This window comes from Phocoena sinus, chromosome 18, assembly GCF_008692025.1.
Source record: "Phocoena sinus isolate mPhoSin1 chromosome 18, mPhoSin1.pri, whole genome shotgun sequence".
Classification (NCBI taxonomy): Eukaryota; Metazoa; Chordata; class Mammalia; order Artiodactyla; family Phocoenidae; genus Phocoena; species Phocoena sinus.
In genome coordinates this window covers 71,198,499-71,215,810 of record NC_045780.1, presented here as the reverse complement: position 1 = coordinate 71,215,810, position 17,312 = coordinate 71,198,499, and the positions used below count along the sequence as shown (strand labels likewise).

The 17,312-nt window shown below is 38.5% G+C and overlaps 1 protein-coding gene across 7 annotated transcripts in view; it reads right to left on the bottom strand.

The window, feature by feature from the left end:
* Positions 1 to 17,312, bottom strand: part of TPP2 (tripeptidyl peptidase 2) — a 67,797-nt gene that overhangs the window by 37,189 nt on the left and 13,296 nt on the right. For all 7 annotated transcript variants that reach the window (XR_004346668.1, XR_004346667.1, XR_004346666.1 and 4 more), the window contains exons 3-8: positions 13,381 to 13,476; positions 11,653 to 11,757; positions 8,554 to 8,678; positions 4,373 to 4,536; positions 2,459 to 2,613; positions 1,737 to 1,813 (exon numbers count right to left, since the gene is read on the bottom strand). Coding sequence is in view for 4 of the 7 variants with exons in the window: in XM_032611176.1 (XP_032467067.1) it covers positions 1,737 to 1,813; positions 2,459 to 2,613; positions 4,373 to 4,536; positions 8,554 to 8,678; positions 11,653 to 11,757; positions 13,381 to 13,476 (722 nt within the window). In the remaining 3 variants the exon portion in view is untranslated. The remainder of the gene's footprint in view (positions 1 to 1,736; positions 1,814 to 2,458; positions 2,614 to 4,372; positions 4,537 to 8,553; positions 8,679 to 11,652; positions 11,758 to 13,380; positions 13,477 to 17,312) is intronic.

The window sequence follows — 17,312 nt, the reverse complement described above, 5'->3', positions numbered from 1 at the left end:
TCCATTTGTAGTTACATGTTCCCTTCTAAGCCCTGGCAACCACTCATCATTCTTGATTCCAGTCATTGTGTCTTTTTCAGCATGTCACATAAATACAATCTTGAGATATACAAGACTGGATTTATGTGGATGGTGGGTGTATGTGGATGGTGGGTGTATAGGGATGGTGGGTGTATGTGGATGATGCGTGTATGTGGATGGTGTGGTGTATAGGGATGGTGGGTGTATGTGCATGGTGGGTGTATGTGGGTGGTGGGTGTATAGGGATGGTGTGGTGTATAGCGATGGTGGGTGTATAGGGATGGTGAGTGTATAGGGATGGTGAGTATATAGGGATGGTGGGTGAATGTGGATGGTGGGTGTATAGGGATGGTGGGTGTAGGGATGGTGGGTGTATAGGGATGGTGGGTGTATAGGGATAGTGGGTGTATGTGTGTGGTGGGTGTATGTGGATGGTGGGTGTATAGGGATGGTGTGGTGTATAGGGATGGTGGGTGTATAGGGATGGTGGGTATATGTGGATGGTGGGTGTATGTGGATGGTGGGTGTATGTGGATGGTGCGTGTACAGGAATGGTGGGTGTATAGGGATGGTGGGTGTATGTGGATGGTGGGTGTACGTGGATGGTGGGTGTACGTGGATGGTGGGTGTATAGGGATGGTCTGGTGTATAGGGATGGTCTGGTGTATAGGGATGGTGGGTGTATATGGATGGTGTGGTGGGGGAGAGGTGATCAATAAGTAAACACTCTAAATAAGGTAATTTCAAATTTAGTACTATGAAGGATAAAGAGGTGAGGCAACACGAGGTCAAGGCTAAGCCAGTGGACTTGGCGGCAGGAAGATCCTGATGGCACAGCCATGGGGTGGGGCAGTGAGACATGTCCATGGAAAACAGTGAACATACATAATAACTAAGTTTTGCTGGGAAAGTAAGTGAAGGCTGTGTGAAATGAAGAGGTTTTTTAGTAAGTTAATTTTAAAGCTAGCAGGTACTAGAGCATGTCTGTGTAGTAATGACAACCCAGGAAAGGCGAGGGATGATGCTGGAGCAGTCTTTGAGGAAAGAGGAGATGAGAGCCAGATCGTAAGTGCCTGAGTGGCTTTCGATCCCGGCACTTCTTTCATTACAGAGCAAGGGAAGGCAGAAGGTTGGGTCAGACAGGTCACAGAAAGGGCATGGAGGTTCCCTCTGAGTGCTTCTGTTTTCTCTGGGAAAGAAAGACGTGAGGACATCAGCTGAGGAATGAAAGGGGAGGTCGCTGCAAGGCTCCAAGGAGAAAAGGAGGTGTAAAATGGCCGTCCAGGAGTGCAAGGGCACGTGCAGTGTGACCAAAGACGACGCTGATGAACATCTCCGATTCGCGGTCCTAAACAAAGTATGACATCAGTGTGACCTCCACAGACCCGGGCAGATGAGTTGTGGGATCACTGAAGGATCTGCCGGGCTTCCACAAGTCTAGATTTTGTCAGGAAAGTACACCTGGAAGAGGTCAGGCTGCGTGTGGATGAGGAATTCTAGTGACAGATGGGCCCTCGGGTCCACCTGGCTGGCTAGGAGGGGAAAACTACATCAAAGATGTGGGAATGGGGGCGGGGTTCTCAGAGACAGACAGTTATCATCTACCCACCGAGTCTGCTCTTTTTCAGTTGTGATATCCAATCCAGTTCTAAAAAGCATTTAATACTTTTCATCAGCTAAGCTTCTATGGCTGACAAGTGCCAAAGAACACTCACCCAGAATTTGGCCAGTGAGTTGCTTCTCCATAGCTGTAGTTGACAAGATCACACTTATGATTTATAACCTCTATCATCTATTGAAAAGATTAAGAGTCCAGTTTAGGCAGCCATTTATAGAAACAGATGAGCCAGTACAATAAAGGCATGGAATCCCATAGTTTCTTAACCAATCGTATTCCAATTCAAATCTAAATTTATAAGTTATTCTCAGGCATATGGTTGATAAACTTAAAAAAATGTAGGAGGGAGTCACAGAGTACAGGAAGTAGTCAATAAGAAACAAACTAGCATTTGCAGAGCAGAGCTGGGGAGAGGAAGGGGGATGGAATGGTTCTTATTAAAGTCTAAATTTGCTGAAGTAAAATATAATTCATATGTTAAAATGAAATGCAGAATAGTAAATTCTTCTCACACTGACGGAGCAAGCTGGCTAAGAGGTCTTTTTAATTTTTAAAGTAGCTCAAAACAGCTTCCTAAGGGATTTACTAGAAGTGAGAGTATAATGTAAATAATACTTTCATAGTTTCCAAAAAACTTTATCCTAATAATTTTCAATAAAAATATATAAATGAATTAAGCATTTTTGCTTTTAAAAACAAAGTCCTATACACCAAATACAGTTCCAATATTTTTTGTAAAGCCAGAGCACTTTATAAACCTGAAAACATCCATGATCATTAATCATTAGTCTTCGAAGTCAACAGCTCACAAATACTCACAGCTCTGATAAGGCCCGTGCCCGTTTCCATTGTGCTTAGTCTTGTATCACCAATCTTGATGGAAAGAATCTGAGCACCAGGAGCCACGCCATTCCGTTCAGGTTCTTCTGGAAAATGCCCGGCAGCTATACTGGCTACGTGTGTTCCGTGAGCTCCTAGAGGCAAAAAGGGGAGAAGATGACAAAACATCCTCAGAGACTCCAAGTTTTAACCATTAGATTCAATTTGCACATTATTAATCACAATAAAAGTCATAGAATAAAAATATAGTCTCATCTTAACATCTAACAGTGTATTATTATCTTAAGTCTCTTAACGATAATTCACAAAAAATGAATTACACACACTATTTTGCCATCCTGGATTCTACCCGTTTCACTGAGAGTGAAAATGTAAGTCACAAAGGTGAGAAAATATTTGCAACATATGTAACTGACAAAGAGCTTATATCCAGAACATAATCTTTCAAAATTCAAAAGAAAAATGGGTAATACACTTGAAAAAGTATTTCCCAAAAGAGAATAACCAAATGGCAAATATATGTATGAAAAGATGTTTAACTCCGTTAGTCACCCGGAAAATACAAACGAAAGCCACACTGAGATGCCTCTTACTACAGTTCTGAGCCTGACATGGCAACGGTGGGTGGGGCCGTGCACTCACACTCTGCTGTGGGGTGCTAAGGGAGCAGCTGCTGTGAAGAGGAGCTCCGAGAGTCTTAAATAGGCAACCACCACACCCCACCAGTTCTCCCAGATACTGGTCCAAATTAAACAAAAACATATTTCTACAAAGACCTGTACGCAACTGTTGAAACAATCCAAATGTGCATCAACAGATGAATGGATTAACAAACCATGGTGGATGCACATGACGAAACACTACTCAACAATAAGGAACAAGCTAGTTACAGTCACAATATGGATTCTGAAATAGGCAGGCAAAAAAAAATTTTTCTTCAATTCCATTTATATAAAATTCTAGAAAATGTGAAGTAATCTAGAGTGGACAGAAAGCAGTTCAGCGGCTACCTGAGTAAAGGAAGACATGCCAACTTTTGGGGGTGATGAATATGTTCGTAATTTTGACTGTGGTGATGGTGTCCTGGGTGTATGCACATATCAAAACTTACCAAACCGTGTGTATCCATATGTGCAGTTTCTTGTACTTCAGCTATACCTCAACAGAGCTTGGGGAGGGGGAGGGAAAGAGCTGGCTGTCCTACTTCACTCTCCTTCTCCCTCCCCAGAAGTAACCACTACCCTTACCCTGAAGCTGGTACGCACATTCTTCCCACCTATGTTTTCATATTTTTACCACACACACACACACATAAACATAATATAGTACTGCCTGGCATGTTTAAAAATTTTATACAAATGTTTTACCATGAATAACTTTTTTCAGTAAAGTTTATGTATCTGAGATTTATGCATACAGGAATATGTAGATTTATTCATTTTCATTCCTATATAATGTATTCCACAGGATGAATAATACAAGTTTTTTAAAAAACCTATTCTTTTGTTGATGGGCATTTAAAAAGTTTACAACTTTTTCAAAATTACATAGAATGCTGTAGTGAGGATCCTTTTACCTGACTCTTTGCACTCATGGGTGAATTTTCAAGGGTTAATATTTGGAGGTGAAATTACTGTTCATAAGATGAATTATGCTGATCTATTTTTTGTGGTTGGACCATGCTTATACTCCTCAAATGGAGCCTACATGGTTATGGCTTTAAAAAAAGCCAGGGAATTTCCAGGGAACCAAGTCACATCCATTATTCCAGACCTAGTTCTTTAGTAGGGATCATTCGATTAAATTCTCTATAAGGCTGCTTCTGGCTAGAAGAATTTGTCATCTGACCACTTTGTAAATTTATCTCTAGTTAGCAAATCTGAAGCAGAATACCTCCACTCGTCACTATGGAGAGCAGGTTTCCATCATCATATATATTAACGGAGTAATTCAACATCTCAGCTGTGCCAAAAGAGCCATATTCCTGGGCCTCTCTGTAATTTCTCAGAACAGTAGATTTACTCAAATCCCCGTCTTCATTTGAAGCAATGCAGGCTCTGTAAGATGAGAATAAAGAGTAGGTAATGAAATTTATCTTATTTTCTTACTTTTTAAAAAATCACACAATACTGTTTCTGGGATATCTTCTCACCACTCTATCTGCTTTTACCATAACAAACATGGCAACTGCCTGTTTCACGGAGTAGACAGTAAAGATTAGGTAAAATAACTTACAGGAACCAGCCCTTAAATGAAGTCACGTACAGAGAGCTTTAGGAACTGTCCTTCACGAAACTCCAGGCACAAGACCATCTATCTGCTTAAGGAATCAGACCAAAGCTTAGCCTCGACCTTTAGAATAGTTTAGGGTGATTCTGACAACACAGTTTAGGCCCTGCTTCCTTCTGATTCTTTTAGAACTGATTTCATGAATCCAACAGCATAGGTGGGCCCTCAAAGCTAGATGAACTATACGGAGCCTCGGACGCACATTTATAACAGCCTTAGGCAAACATTTGTTTTTCACAAGAAGCATTTTCTACAGTTTTATGGTTGTCCTCCTGTCTGCTCTTTCCTCATTTTATTAACTTTTTAATTTTTAAAATATATATTCCAAACACTTTAGAAGACAGTCTGATGAAAACTAAATAAATCTAAAACAGTCATAAATGAAACGTACGTCATTTAAGGGTCAACATTACGTGTTTAGTTAGCTATTAGACCTTTCTGCTCATTTTCTAAATAAGAACAGCTGTGTTTTAACAAGCTAAGTACATCAATCACAATCGCTATAATGAATTAATGGAAGCCCACTAGTATAGTGTAGAGAGGGCGTTATTATAAATACTAAGGCATACATTTCATTAACACACTACAAAAGAAGAATCTGGGAAGAAGAATCTCTGAAATCATCGGTTTGTTTTTATGTATACTCCAATGTGTGCCTAAAATGATTTACGGCATTTCAAAAAAATAAGTACAATATAGCAAGACACAGGAGAATGAACACTTACGGGGAAAGTAAGGCACAGAGAAAACAAGCAGCACATCAAATGGAATCAGAGCTGAGGTTAGCGGATAAAACGTATGCCAACAAATCTTCCACATCTGCTAGCACCGTTGATGCCAAAAGCAGCACCGTTGATGCCGAAATTTAAGTACCTGGCCAGCCTCCACGCTGGAAATCACTCTCCAGTCCTCCCTTTCCCTCACGCAGCCCATCACACACTAAACGGCTAACAGTTCCTCCATCATTCTCTGGATCTTTCCCCTCTACCCTCAACCCCCTTTCCTACCCTCTGCTCAGCTAACTTGTGCTGACCCTTCAATGACATCTCTCTTGACGCTTCCTAGTCAGGTTCAGATGTTCCCAGGGAGTACTTGCTTCCAGAGTCTAGAGTCCATGAAGCAGCTTCTAGAGAGTCGGCTTGGTACAAAGAAGCTATTTGCCAAATGGTGAAAGAAGGCATCAACATCTTCTAACAACATTCTCACAGCAAATACTGTGACACATTTCACAGCACTTCTTATAACCACCATCTACATGGAGGGACTCAACAATTCAAGCACCATATCAAAATATAAATACAGAACTTAGTGACTTCACTAAATAACTCCACAGAGGGCAAATGTGAACATGGTGCAAGGGTATACGTTTCTGAAGGTCTGTTTGGCTTAACTCAAGGGACAGTTGTTAGAAGACAGAGAAGGCCTGTGGACAGGATTAGAGTACGTGTGTGTGAAAAGAATCCACACTTTTCATCAAACTCTCAAAGGAAAACTGAAACGAGGTCAAAAACCACTGAAAAGAAACCAATTAATAGTCTTTCCTTTACGTAGTCCTCTATAAATAGTGTTTCTCTGACCAGGTTTTGCTCCCTATTGAGGGACAGCACTTGACACTATGCATCCTGGCAAATACTTGAGTGCAGTCATACTAGGTTACCTGGTTAAGTGCAGAGACAGGGGTTTTAACAATTAGTAGAATTGTGTCAAGCGGAGGGCAGACCTGACATTCTTGAAACAAAACAGACACTTAGGGTCACTTTACCTCCCCTGAGAAATGCTTGGCATTTCTGACATGAGACATGAGAACACCTGCAGACAGTGCCGAGATTTGCCTTAAGGTGATTCAAGATCTTTAAGATTCGCTTCAAAAAATTCTGGATCTAACTCTGTGGTGGGGTGGGGGAATCAAAGTCCCATACAATATATAGTATTGTGCAAAACAAGTTAGATTATTTCTAGTAGCACTTGAAAGCATGATTCTGCTGTGTTTTTCATTGATTATACTAACATTTTCTAAAATGTTTTCTAGTTATCACAGATTTCACTTCACTTAATATTTGATTAAATTTCATTTCCAACACAAAAATTCTTCAAGATGTCTCAGCATACTGTTGACAAACTATTACACTTATCACTTTCTTTGTCAATTGCCTTAAAGACCAAGAAAACTTTCTGGAAACATACACTGGCCCCCTGGACATCCTAACCCCAAGCCATTCCCCTTAGGACAACATAGTCCGCAGTGCTTTCAGCATCTATAGAAACACTTTAACTGAGACCACCTACCGCTCCGCTACCCAATCCCCGCTAACATTAAAGTATTTCCTTAAGTCCTTTTGCGTGTTTTGTAGTAAATTTTCTGTGTCACTGAATTTTGTATCTAGTATTTTCCTCACACTTAACCTTACCTCCTCTCCCATGACAAAAATCACTGAAGGTTTATGACTGGGAATGACTGTATCGTGTTATACCACGGGGTAGATGTCCCCAAATTTACTAAACCATATGTTTGAACAACTTTTTAATATTACAAACACTTGATCAAAGCTTCTGCAAAGCTTTTGGAAAAGAACTGTTCACAATGTGTGCACACCTGCACATATACACACACCAAAACATACTACAATACATGGAAAAGTTGCATGAATATCAACTATCATCTAGATTGAAATATTGTTATATGCAAATATTTTATTACCACTTTCAGGCCCAAATGGAGTAGAGATTTCCTATTCAACTGACCATTTTATATACCCATTATCAAAGATGAGTTATTACCCACATCTGTGAGAGGAAAGCCCCTTTTAAGTCGGTGCATTATAAACTAACAAGAGACAGCAATCAAATCACCATATCTTGTTCTGTGTTTGCCACATCTCGGGAAACAATTCTTTGCATATGAGCAGGGACTCAAACTACAAAACAATTTCTGGAAGGGTCCCTGGTTTATTGTGGCGACCCTGAAACATGTACATGCCCAAATATCTGTATCAAGAACATATTCCTGCTTCTACACAGATCGTAATTCAAGAAGACACACTAGCTGACATAAAGGAACACAACTTCAGTGTATGATTCACTAAGAAAGAAAGTAGAAAATGTACGTGATAGGTAACTTGGTATAAATCATCATTATTAGTAGTAGTAGAAGCAGCAGATACAGCTTACCCTTATCCAGTACCTACTATGTCTAGAAACATCAAATTTACAAAACCCTCTAAGGAGGTACGATTATAATCCCAATTAACAGATGAGGAAATAGGCCTAGAGAGGTGCAGATAAAGCATTCAAACTCACATGCTAGGATTCCGTCTCAGATCTGAGCTCTAACGCTGCCGCCCGCATCACGCTGCCTCGCTTCAACTTAGCTACTAGGTCTCTGTTGGTAAATCTTTACCCAACTTTCCTCCTCTGCCCTTAAAACTTTTATAGTAGATGCTTTGCAACATCCTCGTGCACTTACTTTCCAAACTGCCCAGCTTCAATCAGGAACATTTCTACATACACCAATCATCAACCTGCTAATATTATCTGTTTAATGACTACTATCTGGTTAATGAAATAAGATTCTTTAAAACAGCTAAGGGTCAGCTTCCGTGTCTAAAATACTAAGAGGTTCAAAAGGCTTATCTAAAACTACCCAAAAGCCAATTTGGCCCTCAAGTAGCTTTGCTTGGAGATATTAATGTCACATAAACCAAATCTCTGGGCAGTTCTGAGGGTTTAATGTTCTTCAGAGCAGATAAAATGATTTTTAAATGAAGAACTGGAAACACACTGCTTACCCCCAGGTCTCACCATCATGCCACACCAAGCAGTCATATACAGGGCCAGGATCACTGTATTTTTTCTCAAAAGAGTTAAGCAATTCCACTTGACTCTGAAGCTCCTCCTTGATTAGTTTATTTGCCTAAACAATTAGAACAGACATTAATATTAGCACATTTTGTGCTCTTGAAAGGTGATATTAACATACAACCAAAGACACAGTGTGACCCAATAGTAAAGTCATTTTACCCTGGAAAAATGTAAGAAAATTTTCTTTTTATATCTGTGCAACTTGTAGTCCAGTTTAGTGGCAGTAACAATTAAAATATTAAACAGTAAAAAATACTTCTTTTACTATCATATTCAGTCACTCCCTACAGCTGCTTTGGGAAAGGCACGGTGCTACACGGTGGCGCTATCATTTGGCCAAAGGTGTTGGTCACATCCCTATAATTGTATAATTCATTTCCAAAAGTAATGCTAAAATTGTTATAAAATAGTTTCTCTATCGACTTTTAGATTTTTATATCAGGAACATTTCCATTTCAAATTTGTTTCTTAAGAACCCAAATAAATAACAGGAACCATGAATAGTCGTACCTCTTTTAGAATTCGCTAAGTTAAGTACATACTATGTTCATGACCAAGTACATACAAGCTGGTATTCAACCACTTTCATCTACAAAAACGGGAAATTCATATGCTTCAACCTAGGCACTTTTTTAAACTACATACTATATTAGACTGCCCTACATTCACCTGAATAGTCCTCATGAATAAAAATTTAAGTTTCACACGTTCCCAAAATCTGAAGTTGTGCTTCATTTTTATTTATCCAATATATTCAACATTTACTCCTCCTTAAGGAAAAAGACAATTATATAAATAATTCTGGCATACAATATAAAAAGGATAATTAAATTCAGATCCCTCTTCTATAAAGTTCGTTGTCTATATGTAGCACCTGAAATACTACATTTCACGTCTCCAATAGGAGGCTGAAGAACAAATCTTGATCTAATAGAAGATTATACAGCTGTTAAAAAAGGATGATGTACACAGATTAATAAAAGTTAAATGTGTACGTAGATCTATGCAGGCCAGTGGTCCTTGACCCAAGCTGCATGTTAATTAAAGCTCCTGAAGAGTTTTAAAAATGCTTGCCTCCCCTGCAAGGTTTTGATTTAATTCCTCTCTAGGGCAAAAGCACTGACAGTTTTTAAAGCTCCTGATGTGACTCTAATATGCAGCTAGGGCTGAGAACCACTAATACAACTGCATTTCTGATTAAGAAATGCACGCCATTAGAAGCCTAAATAGACATTTCTCCAAAGGAGACACACAGATGGCCAAAAGGCATGTGAAAAGATGCTTAGTATCACTAATTATTAGAGAAATGCAAATCAAAACTACAAAGAGGTTATCACCTCACACTGGTCAGAATGGCCATCATCAAAAAGTCTACAAATAATAAATGCTGGAGAGGGTATGGAGAAAAGGGAACCCTCTTACACTGTTTGTGGGAATGTAAACTGGTGCAGCCACTATGGAAAACAGTATGGAGATTCCTTAAAAAACTAAAGATAGAGCTACCATATGATCCAGCAATCCCACTCCAGGGCATATACCTGGAAAAGATGAAAACTCCAATTCGAAAAGATACATGCACCCCAGAGGTCATAGCAGCACTATTTACAATAGCCAAGACAAGGAAGCAACCTAAATGTCCATCGACAGATGAATGCATAAAGAAAATGTGGTACATATATACAATGGAATATTACTCAGCCATAAAAAGGAACGAAATAATGTCATTTGCAGCAACATGGATGAACCTAGAGATTATCATACTAAGTGAAGTAAATCAGAAAGAGAAAGACAAATACCATATGATATACTTACATATGGAAATCTAAAAAAATGATACAAATGAACTTACTGACATAACAGAAAAGACTCACAGACATAGAAAACAAATTTATGGTTACCAAAGGCGGAAGGCAGGAGGGACAAATTAGGAATTTTGGATTAACAGATACACACTATTACACATTAAATAGATAAACAAGGACCTACTGTATAGCACAGGGAACTATATTCAATATCTTGTAATAATCTATAATGGGAAAGAATCTGAAAAAGAATATATATATATGTATGTGTAACTGAATCACTTTGCTGTACACCTAAAACATTGTAAATCAACTATACTTCAATAAAAAAATTTATTAGAAGAAAAGAAATGCATGCATTAAAAGAAAATTTCAGAAGGACGAATGTCAGGTTGCTGTTACCATCCCTGGGCGGTGGCATTTCAGAGGCTTTCACTTGCTAAACTTTACATACCTGTGCTGCCCGAAAGCTTCTGCAGCTAGCACTCATTATTTTCATACTAAACCAAGAATTATTTTCATTTTATAAACTGATTCACAAAAGTGCAACGGTAAGGATGTTGAACAATGGGAGCTCTCGTACGCTTCCTGTGGAACTGGTACGATCACTTTATGACCCATCAAAAGACAGGCACAAGAATTTTCAAAATAGGATTTTTCATAATAGCCAAAAACTGAAAACAAAGCAAGTACCAATCTGCAGAATGGATACATAAATCATGGCCCATCAATTATATAGCAAGGAAAGTAAACTACTGCAACACCCCACACATGGAGGAATCTCACAAAAAACATCGAACGAAAGCAGCTACGCATAGAAGAACACACACTGTATGATTCCATTTTACAAAATTCAAAACAGGTTAAAGCCGTTCGATAAGTGTCGGAAATCAGGATGGTGGCTGCTTTGGGGAGGAAGCAGCAGTGAGTAGGAAGGGGCAAGAGAGGGGCTGGGGTGCTGCATATATGGGGTGCTCACTTTGTGACAATTCATGACAATACACTTAGGAGTTATGCACTTGTACGTGTGTGTATTCTATGTTTGTTAAGAACTTTTAAACAATTGATAGACACATATGTAAACTGACTTCAGGAAAAATAAGCAAAGAAAAATTAGTAAAAGTAAACAACATAAAACTTGTGAAAAAGAGTCTATTAATTCTCTAAGAACTCTTAATTCTCTGAGAACATGGTAACGTTTAAATAAAAGCGACTAGCACCAACTTGGGAAGGGCAATTGTTGGCAACGTCGAATTCTTCCTGCTTTCGACAGGCTTCTGCAAGGGCAACTCTGTGAACAGGGTCCCACATTTTTTCCTTCCGTTCTTTCTGCAAAGACAGAAAAATGACTTTCCAATGAGGTTGACAAATATTCAGGTAAACCTAGATAGTCGTTTACAGTTGTTATGAGCTGGGATGCTATACAATTCTCCTATAAAGGTTAAAAAAATCATTTATAATCAAGTTGATAAAGCAATGGATCAGTTATAAAAAACTGATTAGCTAACTCACCACATCTAGGTTTTAAGAGAACAAGTTTACCAAGGCACAACCAAATGTATTTTTACACACCATATGTCCCAATTTAAATCCTTCCCTTCTCCGAGAATAACTAATACCATGTCAGGTGACTGAAATCCCAGTCATTTGAAGAAAACGTTTATTTTGAACCCTTACAGAATTGGGAAATGCCTTCAGCCAAGGGCAAGCAGAAGACAGGAGTAAGAGTGCCTGCAGTTGCATTTTGATGGACCTGCCAGCTTCCTCAATCTCCTTCTTCTCTAGCCTGTTTTTTCCCCCATCCTCTTGATAGGGGATCCGCTTTAATTTAACCACTCTATTTGTATGTTAATTCGTACCTTAACACGGTTGATTAAATTTAATATAGTGCATAAAAATACTATGCATTTCAGCCTGAAATTTTAAAGTAAAATAGTATCCAATAAAAGTTGAGTTAAGTGCATTTATTTTTTGTATTTTTTTTTCCAGAATGATTGGAATCTGACAAATAAGTCAAGGTTATATATGTAAAGTACTGAGTAACTTCCTATGGTTCACTGACCCCTGGAGAAGCAAATGACAATACTAGATTAGATAAAAGGGCCCACAGGTCTTACCCGTGAGGCCCCTTTGCCAGGATCACATCTTGTTTTATAGCTGAAACCTGTATGGGCTACTAGTGTCAGCAGTCCTCTAAAGCAGCACTGTCCAATACGGCAGCTACTGGCCACATGTTGCTATTAAAACTTAAATTTTAAAATATTACATAAAATTAAAATTTCAGTTCCTTAATCATACTAGCCACATTTCAAGTTCTCAATAGCTACTTGTGGCTCATGGCCACAATGATGGATGGATAATGAACATTTCAAACCTTTCCATCGTCACTGAAAGGTCTATTACGTTGTCTTAAAGCAGGCTCCTTCTCTTTCAATTCACAGTTCTTATCTCTCTAATGACAGACTGTGTTTCCTATCCTTCAGCTGCTTTAGGTCTGAGTAATTCTTTCCCTAATACTGAATGATGACTGGGATCAAGCAAGCTAGGTAAAGACTAAGAAAATGGGACAAATTACCATAGAAACAATAGGAACGGGAATAAATAGGGCAATCCACTTTAAATCGACTGTCTTTAACTTCTCTGAAGTTAAAAAAAAGTCCTTCAAAAATCCAATGAAAGCATATCCCATCTCCCAGAAAAACATAAATACACAAAATTTGAATATAATTTCAAGGTACTCACAGATTCCCTAAACTTATCCATGTATCCAAGATTAAGAACCATGAATGGGTGACATTCCATTGAACAGAATCTTGCTTTAAGCAGTCACCATTTGAAAGCCTCCCAGACCCCCCAAACAATTAAGTTAGTGAGATTTTAGGAAATGTTTTTCTTCAGTATGAATAAAATTTGAGGAAGAAAAGAAGTCACTGATACTAGATGGCACGTTACCTGTATTCTTTCCTTGAGAGCCTTTGGATAGAAATCATAGCCGTTTTTTATGCCAATGTGGTATCTGCCTGAGGGATTTGTCCAGCTCGCAGGAATCTATAAAAAATAAAAAGTAAATTTCTCACTCACTAAATGCTTCCCAATTCTAATAATATAGCACTGGGGAAAAAGGTATTCGAATGGCTCAACTTGGACGAGCAGGCTCGTATGTTAGAGCAACATTTTTAATATTCTAAGTTGCCACTTAATATCTCTCTGGCTTTTTTTTCATCAATGAGATGGTTTAAGGAGAATATCTTTCATTTACACAATGCTTTATAAAGTGCTTTCAACATCACATTAAACCACTAAGACCTTCAATTCCCAAGCATTAAGGACACCTCACCTCCCCCTTCACCACTCCATTGCCCATCAACCAGGGGGGAGGGAAGCCACTTACAGAACCTCTCCACCCTTAGATTTCCCATTAAGAAAAAGAACTTCTCTCTCCTCTACAATACTATAGGGATATGCCCAGATACTAAAAAAAAAAAAAAAACAGCTCTTTGAGTTCTTAAGAAAAAAGTTCTATAAAATCATGTTAATTACATATAACATCTTACAATAGTTTTTCCCACTATCTCAAAGTATTTAAAACTAACACTTCCAGCTTTTAATTAACAGAATGATGTAAAGAGTATGCCCAGTTTACAAACGGAGAAAGCAAAGAAGCAGAAAGAAATTAAATTGCTGGCCCAAACAACAGAAAGGCTGAAAAGAAAACTGGAATCTAGTTCTATCACAGAGACAAAAACTTGGTGTAAGGGATATGGATTTTAAAGTCAGATAAACCTGGCAGTGTGCCCAAACTCTGCCACTAACCAGGTGGGACCTACGGGCTTCTGCTTCCTCATGTGCAAAGGGAAGAAAATAATCTTTACCTTCCAATGTGCATGAATAATAAGATGCATGAACATCAACTAACTGGAAATGTCAATCAAGACAACGGGGACCCTTCATACTCTTTGTCATCACAGGACCCATGATCACTTAAAACAGCTTTTAAATGCGTACAGATTATGAAGCTGAACCATCAACCACTCAGAGCTGGTGGACTGACTGGTGGTTCTTACTTGTGCAGGATCTTTAACCGACTCTTCCTCAAGTCCCTCTTCGTCAAATTATTCCCCAGGTAGGAAGTCTCTGAAGGAAATTTTCTCACAACTAAATACAGGAAGACAATCATTCACAGCACTTCAAAGATCTACTGACTTTAAAAAGCACATGCTCATCAGCGATCTTTTCTCAATCAACTGGACGTCTGGAATTTGTGAAATTTCAAATATGCTGGCACACAAACCAGTGCTTTTCATTCAAAGCTTATCAGCTTTCTTTAGAGAATAGAGATTCTTAACTCTAACATTCCTGCAACAGCCCGTGACATAACCACAACAATAAATAAAGCGCTGCAACAACAAAAAGGTAAGTAGTCACTAGCTGGCAAATCCAAAGACTACTCCATCACAGATGTCTCACGACACAGGTGGCTTTGTAACCCTATACGCTAGCGACAACTTCTTTGCGCAAAGAGATTACAAAAAGCTGTGAAATGCCAAAGGATTAAATGGAATAACTAATTAAAATGACTGCAAAATAATCAGGTGTTAAGACAACCACAATTACTTAAAATACGTATATAATACAATAAAAGTAATCCAACAGACATAACTTATATTTAATCAAAATGAGACCAAATTCTGCAGGGTCCATGAACAAGATACTTCTCAAATCACGACTATATATTTTCCTCAAAGTAAAGGCAGACTAGTTACTTACAAAAATTGAGCTTAAAAAAAAAATCAGAAAATAGAAATTATGTATAATCATGGCTCTGGCCAGCTAACCTTAACCAAGTCAGAGTGAAGCTAACTTTACTCTGAGGCAATTATGGAGTATGTCATTTTACATATTCGAGTATTTCACAATATGAAGTTACTTTTGGTCTCTTTTAAGAATCAAAGTGCTTATTTTGACCATTTTAAGCTGCTCTCTTTAGAAAGAGTTTTAATTATGTGGTAACCACAATGTGGTAAGACCGATTTTCAAATGAGAAACAGAATCTCTTTAATTTCTAATTACACCTCATTTCCCCTGACTCTTTTTTAAAGAGAGGATTCTTAACGAATTGAAGGTTCTCTTCACGAGACAAGTGTCATCATGAGTTGTTAACGTTCCACGCAGGAAAATCTGAGTTTCTGTCTCAGAACTGTACTTCAGACTTGTCAGCCTCATGGTCCTGCCAGGACACATGGACCCTCTTTCCTTCAGCTATCACTGCATCTAACTACAGTGCTAAACCTGGCCAAGGCATTCACGGTCTCTGGACTAACCGTTTTTTTACCATGTAAGGCTAAATATTGATGATTTTAAAAACTGACTTCAAGTTAAATGTGGTAAAGTTTTAGAAAGCGCTGTGCTCCCTTCCAAATGCTACTAAAATTAGAATAAGGAAAAGGAAAAAACCAAAAACCCAAAGGACAAAAAATGGGCAATGAGGCTTTAGAAGCCAAAAGTCACCACATTTTGAAAGTTGCAAAGTAAAAAGAAGGCACTGAAAATTAGTGGGGCAACTATGGAATTTTAATACATGGTGTTGGGACAAGTGGGTCTTCAGATGGAAAAAAGGATACAGGACTCTTATTTCAAACTAAGCATTAAATCAATTCCAGGTGACTTCTAAGAACAAATATGAAAAGAACGATGAAAGTTTTCAGAAAATAAATATGGGAGAATATCTTCATGATTTGGGGACAGGAAGGATTTTTTTTTTTGCTATCAAATACGATTTTAAAGAACTCAAAGCAGTCCATCATATTTACTCAGATATTTTGCTTCTTTTGCTAGTCCTTCATTTCTGCTGCTCCATGTTTTCTTCCTGTCTGAAAAGCCTCTTTTTACTATTTTTTAAAAGTGTATCTGCTGGCTATAAATACTCTTAGATCTACCTTATCTGGGAACGTCTTTATTTCACCTTTTCCCCGAACATATTTTCACTGGATATAGAATTTGCAATCGACAGATCTTTTCTTTCTGCACTGGAAAAATGTTGTACCACATCCTTCTGGCCCCCAGGGTTTCTGATGAGAAAGCTAAAGTCATTTGAGTATCTTTGCCATCTATACAATGGGTCCCTTCTCTCTGGCCATTTTCAAGATTTTTCTTCTTTGTCTTTCATTTTTGGCAATCTGATTAGAATGTTTCTGGGCATGAATTTCTTTTGGTTTATCTTACCTGGGGTTCACTCAGCTTCTAGAATTGGTAGGTTTATATCTTTGCCACACTTGGGAGATTCTCTGCCACTATTTTTTCAAATATTTTTTTTCCAGCAGCACACTCCTTTTCCTCCTTCTTGGGGTCTGATGATGCAAATATGTGACCATTTGTTATTGAGCTACAAGCTCCCAAAGCTAAGTTAGCTATTTTTCAGTGTTTTTCTCTTCAGTATTCAGAATGGATATTCTCCACTGGTTGATCTTAAAGTCCACTGACTCAGACTCCTCCATCACCTCCATTCTGCTACTACATCCACCCAGTGATGCTTTCTTAAAATTTCAGTCATTTTAAGTTTCAGTTCTAAAATATCCATGTGAGTGTTTTTACAGTTTCTATATCTTTGCTGAGTGTATTAGTTATTGCTGTGTTATAAATACGACAAACTTTGTCTTAAGAGACACACTATTTACAATCTTACACATTCCATCAATCAGAAGCTGGCACAGCTTAGCTGGATCCTCGACTTGGCTTCAACCGAGGTGCTGGCCAGGGCCCTACTCTCATTTGGCACTTGACTGGTGATGGAGTTCGCTTCCCTCTGTCTGTGAGACTGAGGGCCACTGATTCGCACTGGTTGTCAGCTGGAGGAAGGACTTCTTAAGACACAAAAAAGCCCCAAG